At 47.0% G+C, this 21188-nt stretch overlaps 1 protein-coding gene across 2 annotated transcripts in view; it reads left to right on the forward strand.

Moving 5' to 3' along the window:
- CLSTN2 (calsyntenin 2) overlaps positions 1-21188 on the forward strand; it is a 563982-nt gene that overhangs the window by 474477 nt on the left and 68317 nt on the right. For both annotated transcript variants that reach the window (XM_044754268.2, XM_014852007.3), the window contains one exon: positions 2834-2955. In XM_044754268.2, the coding sequence (XP_044610203.1) occupies positions 2834-2955 (122 nt within the window). The remainder of the gene's footprint in view (positions 1-2833; positions 2956-21188) is intronic.

The raw sequence follows: 21188 nt of genomic DNA on the forward strand, positions 1-21188 counted from the left end.
CAGATGTGGGGAGCGGTTACTGAGAGGGGGGAGCAGACAGACATCATGAAAGGCCGACTGGAAAGAGCATCGCTCACACCAGGAATGGAGAGGTGAGGGCCAACAAGGTGGGGTTGGAGCTGGCACAAATGTCCCAGCCACCCGGAAAGGGACTGTGTGGCTTATCAGATCAATTCCTATGTAAAGGTTGTAACAGGTCCATTCTTATTGAGGGTGGGGGGGGAGAGGAAGGGGCTGAAGAAAGTATTCTACCAGGGCCCAAACCCACTCCAGGGGCCACGGGCACCATGTGGAGATCTCCACAGGGCCTTTCAAAAAACCAGTCTGTGCGCCCATGAGGGAGCCCATATGTAGGCACTGTGTGGCAGAGACATCACTGAGGAAATGACAAACGCCACTGGCTCTTTGAAGAGACTTTCTACTTCTTTTCTTCTCATCCACCTTCCCCACTGCTGACCATGATTGGAGCCAGGAGGAGGCTGGAGGATGAGGTGGTGGAACAAGAAGAAAGAAAGAAGACACAATGATACCCCATCCTTTCCCCACCATTGGCCGCCAAGCTGTGGGGCGAGGCTGAGCAGAAGAGAGGGAAGAGCTTTGAAATGGATGCAGCTGCAGGATCTGCCAGAGATGTGGGCAAAGAGAAGAGAAGAGAGCTGCAGCCGAGAACACCGAAGGACAGGGAAAGAAATGAGGCCGATTCCTGAGTGGATCCTGCACCACCCATTGAACAACCAGTCACTGTGGGTGGCAGACTAACGGAGGTGGAGGGAGGGAGGAACCTCCTAGGCTAGAGATGTTCCAGGCCTCCAGTGAGGTCTGTCCTGTCATTCTTCTTGTTTCACCTCCTCACTCACATCATCCAAATAAAACCAACAGGAAAAAATGTTTTCCTGATAGTTACCAACAGAAACTTCAGGAATCAGGCAACTGTGATGGGGACAAGAAATATTTAGTAAAATTTCCATAACCAGGCCTGAGTGTTTTGCCAATCCAAAGGCTGAGTGGTCACCTTGGCGTCGGCCTACGCCAACCCTGTCATACTTGGCAGCTGACCATTCTCTTCCCTTCCATTCTTTGATTCCCTTCTGAACAACAGCAATGCTTTCGTGAAAACAGCATCTGACACTACTTTGTTATGTTGTCATCATCACAAGGCAGTGTAATAGTCCTTATAATAACTAACAGTCATTGAGCATCTGTTCTGGGCAGATGCTTTAACACATTTCCTCATTGTATCAATTAGGATGCTTTCAGTTATAAGGAACAGGAAATACAGATGCAACTGATATCAAGTAATTTTTAAAAGTTGAAATAATAAAGGGAGTGAGAGATTCTTGTAACTGAAACATCCAGAGCTAGGATGGCTTCAGGCAAAGGGTGATCAAGGCCCTGGCTCCTTTTCTCTGCAATTTCTTAGCTCTGTCCCCATAAGAATATCAGTTTCATGGTAGGAAATATGACTGCGGCAGCTCCAAGCTTCCCAGTTATGTACTACAACTTCCAGAGAAAAAGAGAGTATCTCTTCTATTTGCTTCTGCTAAAAACGAGATAGTTCTTTCCCAGAACTTAGTGAAGCTCCTGAATCACTGGCCTGAATCGAGTGCCTTGCCAGTTCCTGACAGCAGCCCTGTGGCTGGGAGAATGGCCTGACTGCTGGACTTAGGCCTGGGTCTTGAACCAGTCACTGTAGGAGGAGGATTAGCAAGAGTCTGTCTGGCTGGGAGTAATCAGAGCCCATGCCTAGAAGTGTAGTTGGTGTCTATTCCTCCCTCTCAAACCTCAAGGGCGAGGTCTGCACAGGATGTACGACAATCAGTCACAATATCCTATTCTCCCCATAGGACAGGATCCTAGTCTTATGACATGTTAGGATAATCCAGCATCCCTGTCATCATACAGTCAAGGAAACTGAGGCTCTGAGAGGCTGAGTAACTCTCCCAGCATCAGCCAGAGATACAACTCCACCAAAGTCTGTCTGAACCTGGGGGCCTGTGCTCTCCCCACTACGCCTGGTCACCCGCTCACTCGCCTGGCATTTATGGAGCACGTGCCTCGTGGTGGATTTCTATGTGTGCTACTCTGTAGTGAAGTGTTGAGTTCTCTGAGTGTCGGTCAAAGGACAGCGCATCCCCTCCCAGGGGGTGTTGCCTGGTGGCTACAGGACATCATGGCTGGGACCCATCACATGAGGTTTCCTAAGCAGGAAAGGAAGTTTTTATATCAAGGGAAGGAAAAGTCTCATCGATTGTCTGTGTTTGGGGAGAGAGGTATTTATTCCTGGCTTGGGGAAAGCACAGAACTCTGTCTAATGCTGGGAAATCAATCTGTCCCCCGTCCCAGCCCCTGAAGGTGAGGCAGCTCCCCTAACCGCACACAGATTAGGCCCCCGTAGTCAAGCCTGATGAAATAGAGTAAAAACCCAGAACTCTGGGCGAAACCAGCTGTGTTAAATGTGCCCAGGCTGGCTGACCTGGTTGTCAGGGAGCCCCCTCACCTCTCCCAAAAGTGTCTGCACCAAAAAAACCAGCTGTTAACCTATGTCGTTTTTATCCAGGGCCTGAGGCAGTGTCTGAGCATAAGTTAGGTCAATATTTAAAGCCCGAATGTCTTCTCAGGAGAAGCTTTCTGTCAGCTTTCTTGACTTCCTCTTTCATTTCGGTGAGCTCTGCCATGTGTGTTCTAGAACATTCATCAGAACCAGTTGTAAAAGAGAAAACTGGAATGCCCGTTCCTTTGCCCTCCGAGGAGTGCTCAGCCATGTAGCGGAAGACTCCTCTGGCCGAGACTGACACAGGGCTTCGCTCACCCCGGTCCTCCTTCTCATTTTCAGAAATGAACCGGCACCACTACGCCCTGTACGTGCACAACTGCCGCCTCGTCTTCCTCCTGAGGAAGGACTTCGACCAGGCCGACACCTTCCGCCCCGCGGAGTTCCACTGGAAGCTGGACCAGGTAGGGTGCTCACCTCGCTGCGGCTCACCTTTTGCAGGTATGGTTGGCGTGCTCCAGTGATGATGGCGGTGGGTGGGCACCTTGGGGTTCTGGTTGCTTGTTGATTTTTGGAAAAATCAGCTCAGGAAGACACATAGCATCTTAAAGACAGGATGGAACCTGCCACCTTAAAGACGACTCGGAGGCAGGGCAGCCACATGTCCCAGCTAGGATCCCATACCCGTCAGTGGACCTGCCAAGAGGCATGTTGTCCATTTGCTCCACGCTGAGCTCCTGGGAAGCTGATTGTCCTGAGCCCCAGGTCCAGCTGATGATCTTTGTTGCACATCTTTATATCATAAGTGCTCCATGTCTCCTCTTTGATGCTCTTCACTCTCCTTTGGGTGACAGTGCAGCCTTGCTTTTGGTGACACAAATTGAGCGCAGGGGCCTGAGGACTTTCAAGTAAACAGTGACAGCATGCTGTGAGCAGTGCGTGTTCTTTTCTGAAGTGGAAAAAATCTGTGACTCACTCTGGAACCTCATGACTGGTGATCACAAGGGCCACTGTGTCACCCTTGTCAACGACATGTGAAGTGTCTGGTTTGAATCAAAAGCTTCAAAGTGCCTGTTTCCAAGGGCCGTGCAGAGCTGAGATCATGGAGGTGGCGCTCGCTTCTCTGGGTGACTGTGCTGCTGAGGAGGGGTCTGTGGAGCAGGCCTAGGGTTGGCCTTCGCTTAGATTTGAAGAGGGAGGTGTGAACTTTTTACAATGGTCTGAGGTTTTCAAGTCAGAGAGTGCCAGGAGGCAGAGAAGGACATTGCAGAATGGGTCTGCTTGATGAAGCAGAGGAAATGATGAGACACTTTCTGTGGCCTTACTGCCTGGCGCCCCAGCATCTCTCTTTGCTTTCTTTCTGCCCCACCCATATTCCGAGAGCTCTTGGGGCCCTCAGTCTTCTTTTCTGCCTCCAAAACTCTCTGTGTGCTGCCTGCCTCATCCTGCCCAGGGCTGAATGCTCCATAATCCTTTCCCTTCTCTCTCCTTCCTACCCGAGTCTCCCTCCCGCTCCCCCTCTGCTACCTAAGACCCCAGGAGCCCAGTGAGGCTGACCTCAGAGAGGGTTCCTGGGAGGCATCCCAGGAGGAACTCATTCACCTGGAGATGAGGGTGGTTGCTGCCGCCTTTCATCCTGTACACAGGATGTACAGACATATGCTCTCTAAGAGAGACATTCATTAACCTCAGGGAATCTCTTCATGGTGGCTCCGCAGGCAACAGGCAACGTGACAAGTTCAGGGATGCCAAGCTGGTGGGGAAGATGTGTCGGGGAGCACAGTGGCCATTGCTTAATCCACTCCCAATAAAGCCCCTCCTGCTGGATCCTGGGGCTTTGCAAATATGATATCCAGGTTAGCGCCTGTTCCTCTGAATTAGGAATCTGAGTCTTGCAGAAATTATGGAATCTTGATATTGTCTATTTGATTTCCCGGCAACCCCTCAGCTACCTTCTAAAGTGCCATATGGCTTGTATAGGATGTTTTTAAATACATAATACGAATTGAGGTGAATTAAAATAAATTCAATATTTATTTGAAATATTTATTGGAGGGTTTTTAATGAGAACATTGCTGTACTTGCCGGGATAATTATAGATGCCCCGCGGCATATTCTGAGATGGAATCGAGAAGCACAGATACAGGCAAATGAAGTCACAGGGTTTGAAATTAAAAATAGATGAGGAAGGAATTCTGGTTCTCCAGATAAAGATGCAGGGACCCTAGCAACTCTGCAATCTGTTCCCACAATGGTGAATTTAAGGAGGGGCTGAGATTCACTGAACACCTTCCAAACTACTCTGATCTCTTTTACTACCATCCGCCGGGGTCCGCTCTGTGCCAGGCACGCTGCGTGTGTGAGGTCCTCCTCATCTCTGCCCCAGTCCTGCCCAGTGGGTAACATGAGGCAGGAGACCCAGATCCAGTGACTTGCCCAGGGTCACCCAGCAAACCATGGTTTGCACCTGCCCTTTCCGTTTGCTATGCTCCCTCTTTGATGAGCTCGCTAATTTAAAATTTAAAAATGTTTTCCTTTCTAAATTTAAAATATTTTTAATTTAGGGATCACAATTATCACTAAAATGGGAAATGTTTATACATAGTGTTGATGAAACCCTGTGAAATTGTCAGATCTTCACTTCGCTCAAGCTCTGTCTTCTTCCTTGTCTGAGTCTGTTCAGGCTGCCATCACAGACTACCAGAGACTCAGTGACTTAAACCACAGACATTTATTTCTCAGAGTTCTGGAGGCGGGGAGGTCCAAGATCAAGGTGCTGGCTGATTCCGTTCCTCAGTGAGGGCCCTCTCCCTGGCTTGTAGACAGCGCCTTCTCACTGTGTCCTCACATGACGGAGAGAGAGAGCTTGGTACCTTTTCCTCTTCTGAGGAGGCATGAGCCCTATCAGATTAGGACCCCTCCCTCAGGACCTCACTTAACCTTCACTACCTCCTAGAGGCCCTCTTGCCAACAAATATAGTCACATTGAGAGTTAGGGCTTCAACGTAGGAATCTGGGGGTACACAGTTCAGTCTAAAGCATTCTTCTACTAAAGAAATTAGCAGTGCAGGGCCAGCCCCTTGGCTGAGTGGTTAAAGTTCCACGTGCTCTGCATCCGTGGCCTGGGTTTGCAGGTTCAGATCCTGGGCACGGACCTCCTCCGCTCATCAGCCACACTGTGGAGGCGTCCCACATACAGAAAAGAGGAAGATTGGCACAGATGTTAGCTCAGGGGGGTTCTTCCTCACAAAAGAAAAAAGAGATTATCAGCAAAAAAATTTAAAGGCTGCCTATTGATGATTAGAAGCCCCAGCTCACCTGGACAGTTGCCGTCCCTCTGAAAGGAGCCACAGTGGGCAAGATATAGGAAACCTCAGCCATACTCATGTGGGCAATCCGTGGTGTATATAGACCATGGTCCCTCTCTCCCCTTACTCAGCTCCTCTTGTGAACAGAATGTTACCAGAAGTCTCTTAGATGTAAACAACTTGATGTTCAGAATGTGCACACCTGATAAAGTCTCCTCCCCCAGGAAGCCATCCTGGGTCACTCCCTGGGTGGTTTGCCTCTCCCCTGTGCGCTCCAGACTCCATGCAGAACTGCATCCCGATACTCACCGTACCCCAGTTATCCAGCTATCCTGCCCTTCTCCTCGCCCTGCGCTGAGCTCCTGAGAGCGGCGCTGTGTCTCCCTCTCTCCAATTCTCCAGTACATATCAGGACCCTGAGCACACAGATGGTGCCCAGTAAATGTTTGCATGACAGTGGATAGGTGTCAAGACCAAAAGAAGGAGGAGATGAAGTGAGGGAGGGGATGAGGGGAGGACAGAAGAGAATCCAGAGATCTTTTAAAACTTCCTGGTGATTAATTGATCTTTGTGGAAGCATTTTAAAATTCTAAAACTTTGCCATTTTTTACTCTCTAGGTCTCAAATGTTGTTCAGCCTTGATCTTGGTATCTTATTTCAAAGATTGTCTGGAATTTACCACCAGTGGCCCTGTGACTATTACAGAATTTTCTGGCCTTGGCCAGAAGGATCTCAAGCCAGTCTGATATATTGTGCATATTCAAATTCCTGGCCCACTTTGGGGATTCCAGAAGCATATGTTCTAATGCCTGAAGGGGCCACACTTATTTCTTTAATCAACAGTTTATTCGAGCACAAACTATGTGCCAGGCTCTGTGTTGGGTACCAAGGTTCAATAGCTGAAATAGGAGACTGCTCGCTAGAAGTTTCCACGATAATGGGGCAAAGATGTAGCAGAGAGTTGACAATCCCATGCAACTTGTGCTGGGGCAGGGGACAGCAGGCCAGGTGTGGGGAGCCTGTGGGAGCCCATTTCCAGGGCACCTGCCATGGATCTGAGGATAAAGACCTGGGTCAGCCCCTGAGAGGGGACACCATCTGAAGGAGGTGGGGGGCTCAGTGGTGTGGAGCCAGGCGGTCAGCCTGGCAGAGAGGTGAGCAGGAGGGCCATCTTCCGAGCACTGTAAGCTTTCCACGTGGCAGAGCATAGGGACAGGCAGAAGGGGAAGACTGGCAGGGGTTCGAACCCAAGTTTGGAGGAGCAGGTGGGTTATAAATCTCAAGAGACTTTTTGTATCATGTTACTGAGTTGGTACTTTATCCCCAAAGGAATGGGCCACAATCTAAGCATTTTGTTATTCAATAGAAGACAGAGAATTCGAGGGTTGGGTAAATGTGAAGAGTGCTAATGTGACATTCATAAAATTTATCAAAGTTAAGCAGATACAGCTCAAGCCAGCCGTTCAGTGGGGCCAGTGGCAGAGGCTGCCTTAGACCCAGGGTTTCCCCTTCCTCTCTCCACAGCCAGGCCTGGAGATCAAGTGCTTGACAGGTGCTCCTGGTGCGCACTGACCCCAGGGCATGCTGTGCAGGACGGTCTCCACCTAGCTGTTCAGGAGGGTTCCAAGAGAGAGAGAGTTGCCAACGAAGAGCTTTGTGCTTCCAGCAGCCCAGCCCCTTTGCCCCCCACCTCAAAGGGCCTTTGCAAGGGTGGGGGGCTGCCAGGTAAACCCATTAACAAGCAGCTCCAGGAAATGGCCCTGACAATGCAGGGCACCTCACTAAAGGGGTGGTAACAGTGAGGAGAGTGTCATTTTAATGAGATTTTTACTCATGACCTGCTAATGCAAATCCCTGGAGCCTGCAGTGAGTCACGTGCTAAACCCAGACGGGGGCCGAGGCGAACGCCAGCTTCCAGCACACAGAGCAAAGGGTTATTAATGCACAGCCCCGCCCGACTTTAACATGATGTGGATACCGTTGACTCAGTGTCGCGAATGCTAATGATCTTCCCTCTGGACTTGTTGGTGCTTGGAGTGAAACCTGGTGATGTTTTACAGCATGTTCCACTTACTGAAAGACACAGCCTGAGTGACAGCCGCACTCGAGCAGCGAAAGGACAGGCACCCCCAACTCAGATGAGGAAAACAAGGTGTCTCTGCAGAATTGCAAGGAGCACGAAATGCGGAAGTGAGAGTCACTCTGTTGGCCATCGCCTTCCCTGTGCCAGAACTTGTAACAGGCCCAAGGAGAGAGAAGGAGGACACCTGGGGAGCACTCTCCTGCAGGAGTCCCAAACTCTAATAATTTCGGGCAGAGAGAAGCAACAATGAGTGAGGATGCCTGGCTGGGTGAAGGTGGGTCCGGGTTAAAGATGCAGCCACCACGCAGCTCCAGGCCATACAAGAATCCAGGCCTGGAACCCAACTTCCAATTGTTTAGGAGTTGGAAATGAGATTTTTATGTAAAATCTCCTAATTTTTAATACTTTCTCATTTAAGAACACATATCATCAGACCAAACAACTAGTCTGCATTTATCTTTATACTCTGGCTGCTTGTTTGAGACTACTGATTTTTTTTTTAAAAAGAACACTACAATTTTGACACAAAAAATCGTATCATAACATGTCTACTTGGGAAGTTTGGATCTTCTTAAATGAGGCCCACTCGTCCTTTGTAATCGCCTCCTGTTCTCCTCGCCCCCCACCCCACCCGCCTGTGAAGAATGCTGGACTCTCAGTAGTGGGGCTGGGGAGGGGCATCTCTGGTCCCCAACAGCCCCCACCACACCCAGAGGGAAGGGGCAGTGTGAGTGGGGCAGGGTCCCTTAGACCCAGGCCCCTAGTGTTGACGGTGGTCTTCCTTCCTCCTACATAAAGGAGACAGTACATCACAGGCACAAGTTCCCCCAGAAACAAATGGCAGCACTAGGATTGGAGCCAATGCTCACATTCGTCTTGGGCCAAAGCCTTTGCCTGTCAAGTCCATTCTACTGGCATAGAGTTCTAAATCTCCTGGAAGAAGCTACAAGTGAACAAATCCTTTATTCTTGGTGAAAGAAGAGTTGTTAGAGTGATGCCGAGTCAGTTTGCTCACATCTCTCTGTTCTCTCAGCCACACTGGGAGTCCAATGAGCTAGTTCAATCTTTATTATAGCCAAGTGCCAAGGAGTTAATCAGAGAATGATCAGCCCAATCCAGACCAGTCATCTTACTGAGCAAAATAATTGTGCATCATCAACACTCTGATTCCATTGTTAAAGACTGTCTCTGGGACACGTTGCCACGTTTCTTCTAACACAATCACGCCACCCCACTCACTGTCCCGCCCTGTACACCGGCCTTCAGTGGACCCGCTTTCCTTTAGGAACACGTGTCCTAAACAGAGGGGGAAGAATGTCCAGAACCTCTTTTTCCAAGATGCCAACTTGCAGGGTTTTCTGAATGAATAACGGATGTGGGAGAGTCACAGATACACGGACTCTCCCTCTTTTGTTTCTCTATAACACGTATGGGTCCTGACAAGCCCCCCTTCTCTCAGAGTCCCCCTCTCCGCCTCTTCCCATCTCCAAGAGCTTCTAGACAGTTGGGGAGAGATGGCTTCCATGGCTTCATGGTGTTGGCATCCGACACTGTTGGTCCTCTCGGCTCGGGACTGTACGGTGACTGGATTTTCTGCTCCCTGAAGGGTGACTGCTGACGTGGTCAGCCTATTTGTTCTGTTTTCTTTACAGAGGGTGCCATTGTGCTGTACCCATCACTCCAGTCCCCTAGCTAAGCCAGGTGCCCTCTACCCTGAAGCCTATCTAGTGGCAGCCTTTCTTCATGCCCGGGGTCTGTGCTGCCCTGCTGGCCTGCCTACCTCCATGCCACGGCACCTCAGCTGGGCTCCTCCGGGTCCCCAGTGAGCCTCTTATGGTAGACAGAATAACAGCTCCCAAAGACGTCCACCTCCTAGTCCCTGAAACCTGTGAATATGTTACCTTACACAACAAAAGGATATCTTCAGACGTGATGCACTTAAAGCTCCTGTGACAGGGAGGTAATCCTGGGTTATCCAGGTGGGCCACAAGTGACCACAAGGGGCCTTCCTAGGAGAAGGGCAGGAGGGTGAGAGCTAGATATGTAATGATGGAAGCAGAGTGGTGATGTGGGGTGATGTGGGGCCATGAGCAAGGAATACAGCACCCTCGATGAGCTGGAAATAGAGACAAAGATAAAGCATTCTCCCTTGGAGCCGCCAGAAGGAATGCAGCCCTGACAGCACCTTGATTTTAGCCAGTGAAACTCATTGCAGACTTCTGGCCTCCAAAACTGTAAGATAGTACATTTGTGTTGTTTTAAGCCGCAAAGTTTGAGATTATTTGTTACAGCAGCAATAGCATCCCTCGGAGCCATGGGGAGCCCAGGAGCGGCCTCAGGCCATAGATCCGGCCACCTCTCATCCCCCACACCTTACAGAGGAGACCTTGGGCCAGGCTTCCCAGGCAGGTCCAGAGACTCCTCTGTAGCTGCAGCGTGTGGGACTCCTGCCACAGGCCTCCTCAGACCCCCTCCCCTTGTGGTATGGCCCTAGGAGGGGGCAGCAGAGAAACTACTTGATCCTGCTTGTCAGCAGACCCCTTCCCACAGGCCTCTGAGTGGGGAGCCCAAAGGGCCGATTTAGCCTTTCCTTCCCCCAAACCATAGTCTTCCTGTAGTAGCCTAAGGCACCGGCCCTCACAAGCCCTGGTACGTGGAAAAGGTACCTTCTCTGCCTTTAGAGAAGAAACACTGCGTTTTCTATGCTTGGTTCTGGAAACGCTGAAACAAACCTACAAAATCCTTTCTCTTGACAGAGCCTCACCTGGAAGCTGAAAGCTGACAGAGTCAGTACAGGAATGAATTCTCTAGATAATGCCTGCCCTTCCCCCGAGGCACAGACACCTGCTTCCCTGGAAGGCCCCTCTCAAGCTCCCCCCTCCTGCACTGTCCTTCCAGGATCCTGCCTCAGGGCTTCTCCATGCTACGGGAGCCTGCTGGGCTCCAGTGGGCACAGTCCTGGAGCTGTCACCTAGGGAGCACCCCTCGCCCCGAGTGGGCACAGGAGCAGCCAGGCTTCGGGGTGGGGAGCACTTCTGGGCAGCCCCCTGCACTCTTCTCAGGAGTCTCAGGGGAAGCAAGCCCCTCTGCCCGTGGCGATGACCTTGACGATGCCCCCTTGTGTTGGCTTGTCTTTCCATGACTCACTCCCCGACTTCACCTTTCCTCCCCAATGGAACCACCTCCCAAATGCACCGTTCACCCCTGCAACACAGGAAGCTTCTGGTCTGTAGTGGACAGTTAGCAAACAGCGACTGCTCTTATTATTGGGAAGAATAGGACCTCTGCAGCCCCAGAGGCAGAACCATGACCAGAAGGAGGAAGTTCCCGAGGGACCCAAGTGAAGGGAGTAAGGGCAGGGAAGTGGAGCTTAGTGAAGCACAGATTAGTGTTGTCACATGTTGGGGAGCTGACCGGCTACCTGACCAGCAGGGAGCCCTGAGGACACGGAGATGATTCCTTGTGTGTCTTATTGTGGACATAGTGTCCACAAACCCACTGAGGGTCTCCATAGCCGTATTTATCAATAGATCTTGAGCCATTTGCTTGAAGAGCTGATTTCTCAGGGCTTTCTTGGATTTCCATTATTATTCCAAGGAATTTCTTTGATTCCTCTTCTGAAGAGCCTGTGCTAAAGGAGAATCCACACTCTTGGAGAATTCAGAGCTGCAGAAACATCACTGTCTTCCCGGCTGCAGGCCACTGGCTTCTCCACTTTCTCGTCCTGACTTGAAAGAGAAGGCTGTACAACTGCTACATTTAACCAAATCAAAGATGCTCATTATTCTCTACCTTTCTCCCTTCGCTAGCACACCTGGCTCCTCTCTGGTCCCTCTTGCCTGACGAGCACCTGCTCTGCAATTCCTTTTGCTCCCAAGAAATCGTTATTTGTTTTTAAGCCTGTACATCTGCCCAGAGGCAATGGCTGCATTTTTTCAGTAGACATTCTGTAACACATATTTAAAATCAGTGTCTCTAATTTTACTGTTAAAAAGAGGGAAATAATGTCAACACAAGCAAAAATACTTAGTAAGTCAGGTCACCTTTTCAATAGTAAATTAACATGCTTGTGCCCTGGGGTGGTCCCGAGGGAAGCAACAATGACCTGGTCACCACACTGGCTTCCTAGACTGCTTCCGGGATCAGGTGCCAGTGGGAGGGGCGGGACTCTCCTCCTTGGCATAAAACCCTAGTGTCTGCATTCGTTGTATGAAAGATAGTTTTCTGTCATTTCTGCACTATGGAAAGATGAGAAATTGGAAAAACTGAATCCTAATATAAAATGGAAAATTCTAATGCCAACGTCCTCATTTAGGAGACGTGAGGCAAAGGCACTGATCACTGTGGAGTCCCTAAGTAGTGAGGAGGAAAATTGGAATCAGCGTTACTTCAGGTCTTACATTGTCCCAGATGCTTTCTTTTAATTCAGAAAAAATCTTTCACTTTAAGCATAACACCCAGGTAAAGGATGAAGAATGAGAAACTTAGCAGGGTGCTTTCCAAATTACTTGTCTCATAAATGGAAGAACCTTGAATATGACCTCAAAACACACATACTCCAAGACGATAAAAGGCACCATTATTGACTTGGGAGAATTTACAACCTTAGTGAATACACATGATGACAAGAATGAACCATTATCCATGCTGATACCTGAATGTTTAGAACAGGGTGTGGATGTCCATCCAGAAACTGATTCCATGCCCAACTTATCAGGAATCATGTTTAGCATCTTTTGAAGTACAGATCTGCTTACTCTGAGACAGAGTGATAAGAGGGCTGTTTATCCCATAAAGCAAGAGAAGACAGTGGAGCTGACTTCCCAGGAGGTCTACTCCTCTGAGGAAGTCTTGCCAAGCAATAACCCTGGAGGCCCAGCGGGGAGATTAATTTGTCCTACCTTCCCTGCTTCCTCCCCATCTCCTTTGAGTCATCTGTTTCCATCCTTATTGTCTAAACATGCAAATATTGCTGCACTTACTGCTCATTAGTTTAGCTAAAGGAAGTGCCCTTTAATTATGCTTTTAAATAATGAACCTCCTCTATCACCTTGACAATCAGTGCATATTTAGAAGGAAGCAAGGCCTCATTATGAAGCAGCTACTACATCCCTTGGTTACTTAGAAGATGGTAGCTTTCTTGAGGCAATAGAAACAGGAGTCAAAACACAAATGAGCCTTGTGATGGCATTAACTCCTTGTAGCCTTAGGTGCGAGAATGGCAGTCAGCCAGTAACATATTACATGTGAGGGAAAGAAGAGAAACCAGCATTTTTCGAGAGGCTGTCATGTGCCAATCCTTAAACTCCTTATTAAGTCTAAGCTGTACAATTGCTTTTGAAGTTATTTCTTAACTTCATTTTATAGATACTGAAATTGAGGCTCTGAAAGTAATTTGCCTAAGGTATTGGGCCAAGTCTACCAATCTCCGAAGCTGCATGTTCTTTTCCATTGTGTGTTTGTCTTGTTGAGAAGTGTTTAGATAGCTTGGCAAAATTGGGTGTCCTCCAAGTCTTCACCATACTTCTCCATCTGCTGATCTCAGCAGAAACTCACAGGAATAGTTTTCTTCCACACAATGCCCAGGCACAGGTAGACTGGACAACACTTTGTATGCACCTATTTGCATGGCTCTGAAGAATAAAACAGAATGTGTCATGGACAGGCAGGTCATTTCCACTATCTCACTGGCCAATTACATATTCATCTTTCAAGACTAGACTCAAGGGTCACATCCCTAATAAGACTTTCCTGTGACTGCCTCTTCCATAGAGAATTGACCTCACCTCCACGGGGCCCCCAGAATTTTATCACAGCATTTTCCATACTTTATTAAACTTATTTATTTGTTGGTTCATTTTCTCCACTACATGGGGATATCATGTCTTATTCACCTCTTCAATCTTTAACAGTGTCTAACACAAATATATGTTGAATAAATGATTCTTAAATTAAAAAAAAGTAAATCCTTATATGACTGTCATAATCGGATCTTCTACACTGTAATTTCCAAACACTGGTCCACAGACCTACAAGTGCCAATTTGACTATGTATCATCTGAGGAACATTGGAAAAAAGCTTCCGGAAAAAACCAAGATGTTCTTTAACAGGTAAATGGATAGATAACCTGTTGTATATCCATATGTACAATGCTATTCAGCAATAAAAAGGAACAAACTATTGATTCACACAACATGGATGAATTTCAAAAATGTTATGCTAAGTGAAAGAAACTAGACAACAACGACTACATATTGCATGACTTCATTTACATGGAATGTCCATAAAGGGCAATTTTGTAAGCAGAAAGCAGGTCAGTAGTTGCCTAGGGCTTGGGGTCAGAGCAGGAATCAAGTGCAAATGGGCACAAACATTTTTGGGTGATACAAATATTCTGAAACTGATACTGAACCTCTTAATCTCGAGTTCATATGTCCAATGTGCAGCGAGACAAACCCTGAGACATCAGTGCTTGGAGAGGGAGAAAGATTTTATTTGAATCAGCCAAAACAAGAAGGTGGGAGCTTGGATTTGTTCAAATCTGCCTCAATCAGAGCAAAAAGCAGGGGGTTTTATAGAGCTAAGTGGTTTGGCAGGAGGAGCTTCAGAGAAATGAAAGCATCCCTCCAGATAAGCCCCTAGGCAATCTGGAATGGCTGCTGGGGGCTGGCCATCTGGTGATCTCAACTTCCCCCAAAGCTTTCTCTTTCTTCTTCGAAACAAACTCACAAATCCTTGAGACCCAAATCACCCCTCAACAAACTGACAAGATTCATCTACGTCTGTCTTGGGAACAAGGTCAAAAGACAATCACGTTATTTGAATATCTACAGTAACCCTCAGGTACCCAGCTTCAAAACCAAAAAAAAGTTGTGATGATTATTGCACAGCTCTTAAATTGACTAAAAATTATTGAATTGCACACTTACAAGGAGTGAATTTTATGATATATGTCATACCACAATAAAGCTATTAAAATAATAATTGAAAAAAGTAAAGAAGAATGAAAGGAAGGAAGGAAGACTCAGTTCCTTAAGCCTGCTGTGTTATAGGGTGAAGTTCAACAATGCCAGAATGGCTGGAAGTTTAGGGGGTTAATACCAGAAAGGAGGAACATGCAGGGAGAAATCCTGGAATCTAAATATAAACTTCCCTCAAATCCTTGGCTGACCCCTGAACTGTGTACACACAGAGGAAACTTCAGGAACCCAGTGAAAAGCAATAGCAGGAAAGATGAAAAAACTGAGCAGAGGTGTTAGCTACTGCCTACTGCAAATGAAACAGATTTTCGAATTCCTTCAAATTAAAAAGGCTAGGTAGACACCTAGAGTTTTCCAGTGAAATCCCAGAAGAGACATATCTCAAGAGTAAAAATTATGTGCCAGGATTAAGAGACTAGTCCTGGCTTAAGGGCAAACCCAAACAGACATATATAGCATAAAACCAAACCCTATGAATACAAGGGGACCATCTAGTAATTTAACAAAATCAACAATCCCAGAGAAAGATAACAATCCAGAGTTTCTACAATATACAAACCACAGTTCCCAGTATAAAATTTAAATTATTATACATGTGAGTAATCAGGAAAATGTGACCTAACGTCCAGAGTATGATCATTCAAGAAAAACAGACCCAGAGATGGCACAGATATTGGAATTAACTGAAAGTAATTTTAAAGCGGCTATCTTAAATATGTTTAAAAACTTAAAAGTAAAGATTGTCATAGTGAATGAACAGATAGGGAATCTCAGCAAAGAAATAGAAACTATACAGAAATGTAAAATGTAGAGTGGAGAATAAAATATCTGAAATTAAAGGGTGGATTTAGCAGCAGATTGGAGATGGAAGAAGAAAGAGCCAATGAACCAAAAGAGGGATCAAAAGAAATTGTCCAATGTGAAGAACAAAGAGGAGAGAGAAAGATTTTTTAAATCTAGAGCCAGAATGGGGGGAGGAGAGGAGAAAAGAAAAGAGAAAAGCCTCAAAATGACCAAAGGACAAGAGTCAGTGAATGGGGCATAAGATTTAGTTGTGAAATCATGGCTGAAAATTTTTCCAAATTTGGTGCATAACATTATCTTAAAGATTGAATAAGATAAGTAAGCTCCAAACTGGATAAATACAAAGAAAACCAGACCTAATTACATCCTCAACCTATGGAAAGCCAAAAGTAAAGGGAAAATCTTGAAAGCACCCAGAGAAAAAGAAAAAATACATTACATATGGGAGAACAACAATATGAATTAAAATGGACATTGTACTGGAAATGATGGCGACCAAAAGTCAATGGGATGACAAAGGAAGTCTTCAAGATAGAAAGGAATGGTATCAGATGGAAAAACAGATCCACAAGAAGGAAAGAAGTGCACTGAAAATGGTAAATATGTGCATAAATATAAAAAACTGTTTTTCCTTTCCTCTTAATTTCTTTAAATGACTTTTAATGCAATAATTATAACAGTGTATTGGGAGTATCGAATCTATGTGGATGTAGAACTCATAACCACAATAGAACAAATGATGGGAGAGGAGGTAAATCGAGTTATACTGGGGCATGGTTCTCACATTTGGTGGGAAGTGATACAGTGTTAACTCTATGCTATGATTAGCTAAAAATGCCTGTGAACAAAGGCCTTCTTTACATTAGAGATTATGAGGTTAAGGAGTGCTCATGGAAAAAATACAAACTCAGGACATTGTAGATCTTGAAGCAGACAAAAAAGAAGCTGGGCAATGGTGGGATCAAGGGCAAAGAAGAGTTGATGGTGCATGGGCCACACTAGGGAGGGAGAAACTTAACCTGGAATTTCCAGACAATGCTTAAGGAGAGTGCTCGAGAAGTGGCATGAATGATGTAGGAGGGCCCAATCTCATCTTCCAACACTGAATTGAAATTGGGCACAACATTTAAGAATTTAGGGTTGTTTGTTTGCCATGAAACAAGGTTCTAAAGAGAGCCTCGAGAGAAAATTCTGAGGTTTGGATTTTAGAAAGTAAGCAAGAGAACCAACAGGTGTCAGTTTAAGGGATCTGGAAAGTGACCTAGGAGGATGGGGATAGAAAGCAAGGTGGAATTTGCTGCTCTTAGGAATGCAAGAAATGGCATCAACTTTGTCTCTGTGTGTATCAAGCGTATTTTTTTCCCTGTATTTTGATGCTTTAACATCTTGAGGCCTTATGGACCCAGCGAGGGCCTCCCCTTCCCAGGGTTAGCTCATTCAAAGAGAGTAAATGACTTGCCTGCCAGCACACCTTTGATATGCAAACCAACCAATGCTGAGTCCACACCTCCACCTGCCTCCTTTTGTTGGGCTCCTACAGACCAGGACGGTATCCACCTGTCCCAAAGCATTCCAGGGCCAGGTACCAGACAACTAGGGACCACCCTTATGGCCCAGAGCCCATTGAAATTATTCAAACTAGCCAATCCTCAACCTGTTCAGCTTGTTTACCTTGCTTTGCCCATTCCTTCTGCAAAAAACCACAATAAAGCCTCCCGTCCACACTTCTTCTCACTCTGTCTGCTCCCTGACCAGCCCTGGTGCCTCCCCATTTGCATGACTCCTGTTTCTAGGGATCTGTGAATATAAAAACTTCTTCCTTCATGACAGTCATTTCTGTGTCTGCATGTCTTACCATATCCGATTAAAACAAATCTTGGGTACGTTTTAAAACAGGGTGTACATAAGGCACTAGGGGGCTAGAGACCTGTGTTGTGTCATCTGGATAATCAGCCTCCCTAGGATGGAGTCAGTGTCCTTCTCTCCCTTTTTAAACAGAAATATCACTCTTTATTTGAATTGTTCATGCTGGTCATGGAAGTGAATAGAGTGAAGAGGTCTGCAAAAGTAATGATTTTAGCCAGAACTTAGAGATTGAGGGGAAATTGTAAATGGCACTCGCGAATTGGGATATCCACAAAGATTTCAGAAATGATGGCTCATTTGCACTGGGAGTCTCCCATATTTATCTGGCATTACCCTGAGTCCTCATCCCTTACCTATGGACCTTTGGGCCATTTTGCCGTCAAGAGCCAAACCAGCTTGTAAGGACAGCCCAATGGAGGCTCTCCAGTCAATTTCCGTATGAACTTCTGAGCTAACTGAAGGTACAAACATCGTTTGGCCTTCCTTCCTCTCTATCAGGAGGGATGAGTTGTCATTCTTTTCAACACTGTCCTGACACCAACGTCCAAGATAAAGACAAAGGACAGCACCAGAGCCATCCCTATGTTGACCCCATGGATCCATATGCCTTCCTCTCTTTGGCGGATGGGTGGTAACTTCCCGTGCGCTCATGCAAAGAGAGATCTCTTTCCTCTCCCGCTAGGGAAGCCTAACACCCACTTCCAACGTTACATGAAATGTTAGATCCCGCGCACCCCTTGTCTTTCTGTGTGAGTGCCATGGAAACTGAAAGCTTGGTATCAGCCTTGTAACTTGGTCTGCTTCTGTTAAAAAGGCCACATGCCTTTCCATCAAGCACAACCTTGTCAAACCTTGTCATCACAGCCACAAATACAAGGGGACTATGAGGCTTTTGCTATGCGGGCACAAAGCAGAGATTCTTAGACCTATGCTGTAGACTCAGATAATAAGTGAGCCCATAACTGAGGCAGACATGTGAGTTGAGGCTTGAATTCCCTGAAGAATTATCTGATATCATCCACTTATTTTTGCATCTATAAACATGAATAAAATAAGCTGCACAAGCCAAGAGCAAAAATACACCTTCAGGTTTATTCCAGAATACTAAAAATATCCCTCTGCCATATCTAGCCAAAATATGACACCTTGAGAACCAAAAAAAACGGAAAAAAGGATTTCTTAGTGGGGCAGAGCACAGAGTTAGGCTGTGTCTACACTCTTCACCACGACGTCAGGCGTTCATTCGCTCACCCATTTATCAACAAATCTCAATCAGGGTTAAGTTTCTAAATGAACAAACTTGTATTTCGGGGGCAAATCTTCCTCCTGGAGCAGTGAAAGGCACACTGACTTGGGAGCCCCCCAGACCTGAGTTCACTGCTGAGCTGTGCCTCTTGTTATCTGTGTGACCCTGGGTGAGTCACTTCACCTCTCTGAGCCTCAGTTTCCTCATCTGTGAAATAAGGATAATTGTAAACACCTCAGGTGTAACTGTGAGGATAAACGATACAGTGAATGTACAGCAAAGTTAGTGAGGAAGTGGTGGCAGATCATGTGAGCCATGGAAGGGCTTTGTTGGGCCAGCACTGTCATAACACAGAGAGAGAGAGAGAGAGAAACTGCACATGGGGTGAGCGCTGTCCTGCGGCTGAGTTCATTTAACACGCACCCTTTTTTGTTAGCAGCTACTCCGTACTAGGCACTGATCCGGTGAGAGCTGGGCACGTGGTAAACAGAACTATGATAGACCCCTGCTCTCATTTTCCAGACTGTAGCCTTAAAATATCATTTGCACTAAAACATACCAAGATTTCTTGAAGAAGTGGCTGGTTCCAGGTTTGGGGCAGAAAAGGAAGCGGAGGAGCCTGGGTCCAGTTGCCTGTTTGCAGGAAATACTGGGACAGAGCAGCATTTTGAACCGCGTGTGAGTGTGCAGTCCACAAAATCCAGACGGGGAAACTGCAGGTCAAATAGCCCGGGTTCTGCAAAAGGTAAGCTGTAAGGAACAGAAAGCGATGGAGGAGCGATCTGTAGATTAACAAAGACTTTAAAATGTAACAAATTAGTTTTTTTTAATGGGAAAAGCTAAACTATAGTGTCTAGAGATACAGATTTGGGGGATAAAACGGTCGAGAAGTGAAGACGGTAGAGGTCGGGATGGTGGGCCCTCCTGGAGGAGGGTGGTTGTGACTCAAGTGGCGCCCAGGGAAGGGGCTTCTGGGTACCTGGAAAAATTCTCTCTCGGCCTGGGTAGTGCTTATAAGGATGTCCGCTCTATAATGGTTCATTACATTCTACACTTGTTTTGTGTGGCTCTGTGTGTCTTGTTTGATGTTACAATAAAAAGTGATTTAAACAGGAAGAAATAAGTGTCGAGGCCTGCTGTGTGCTGGAGACACTGCCGGGGGCTACGGCAGTGAGTGAGGCACAGTCCTGGCCCTGGAGGAGCTCGGAGTTTGGTGGGAGGGAAGCGTGTTTAGGATACATGATCGGGGCTAGGAGAGAGGGGTACAGAGGAGTGGCAGGGAAGCATCACCCACCAGCCCTGGGGCGGCGGAGGGCTTGGAGTAAAGAGCAGCGACAGGACCTACTGCCCACTGGCCCATTCTGAGGACACAGCGGGTGGTGACACTGTCTTGGCTCTAAAGAGTTCCCATACGGGCTGGCTCGGGGGTGCAGGCAAACAAAGTGCCAGGCACCCCGCCACACACTTTACACAGCTCCCCCTCAGCGTCTTGGTTAATCCCCGCCAGGCGTTAGTACCCGTTACTGAGATGTGAGGTAACTGTGGCTTAGAGAGAATAGAAAACAGCTCACCCTAGATCAACTGGCTAGTCAATAGAAGAACAGAGAATTTAAACAAATCTATACTCTTTTGCCCGGGAAGTAGTGGGTCTATGGTCCCTGGCGGGTACAGCTGGTTAGTTTGTGGGCATGGACAGCCCAGGCCAGGAGTTAAAGGGGTTGGCAACAGAAGAGCACAAATTATAAAATTTTAAAAGTCGTCTTTGCTCAATGAAACAGCAAAGTTGTTTTCTTCTTTTTTTTGGCCCTGAGTGAACAATATGTATTGCCAATCCTCCTCTTTTTGCTTGAGGAAGATTGTCGCTGAGCTAACGTCTGTGCCAATCTTCCTCTACTTTGTATGTGGGTTGCCTCCACAGCATGGCGTGATGAGCTGTGTGTAGGTCCGCTCCCGAGATTGGAACCCGTGAGCCTTGGGCCGCCGAAGCGGAGCACGTGAACTTAACCGCTACGCCACCAGGCCAGCCCTCAAAGTTGTTTTTTGTTGTAATGAGAATACCAAGTGTGCGTATGCTGCTAGGGGCAAGTGTAAATTGGCACAGGCTTGCTGGGGGCATCTGAAGCCTGCAGTCCCTTTCCCAGGTGACAGACGAGGCTTTCCATTCAAATACCCATGGAGGAGGAAGGACAGTGGCACGGTGTATACTGGAGAGAATATGGGGCTCGTGAGAGCAGAAGACAGTGTGTAGAAGCAAGACCATGAGTTTTGGGCAGAAAACCTCAAGTTCCATCTCACCATGGCCACCCTCCAGCAGTGGGAACTTAGCCCCTCCAAGGCCCCACGGCCTTATGGATAAAATGGGTTAATGAGCATTAGATATGTGAGTAAAGCGCCAGATTCATGTTAGAT

The sequence above is a fragment of the Equus asinus genome, chromosome 21 (assembly GCF_041296235.1).
Source record: "Equus asinus isolate D_3611 breed Donkey chromosome 21, EquAss-T2T_v2, whole genome shotgun sequence".
Lineage (NCBI taxonomy): Eukaryota > Metazoa > Chordata > Mammalia > Perissodactyla > Equidae > Equus > Equus asinus.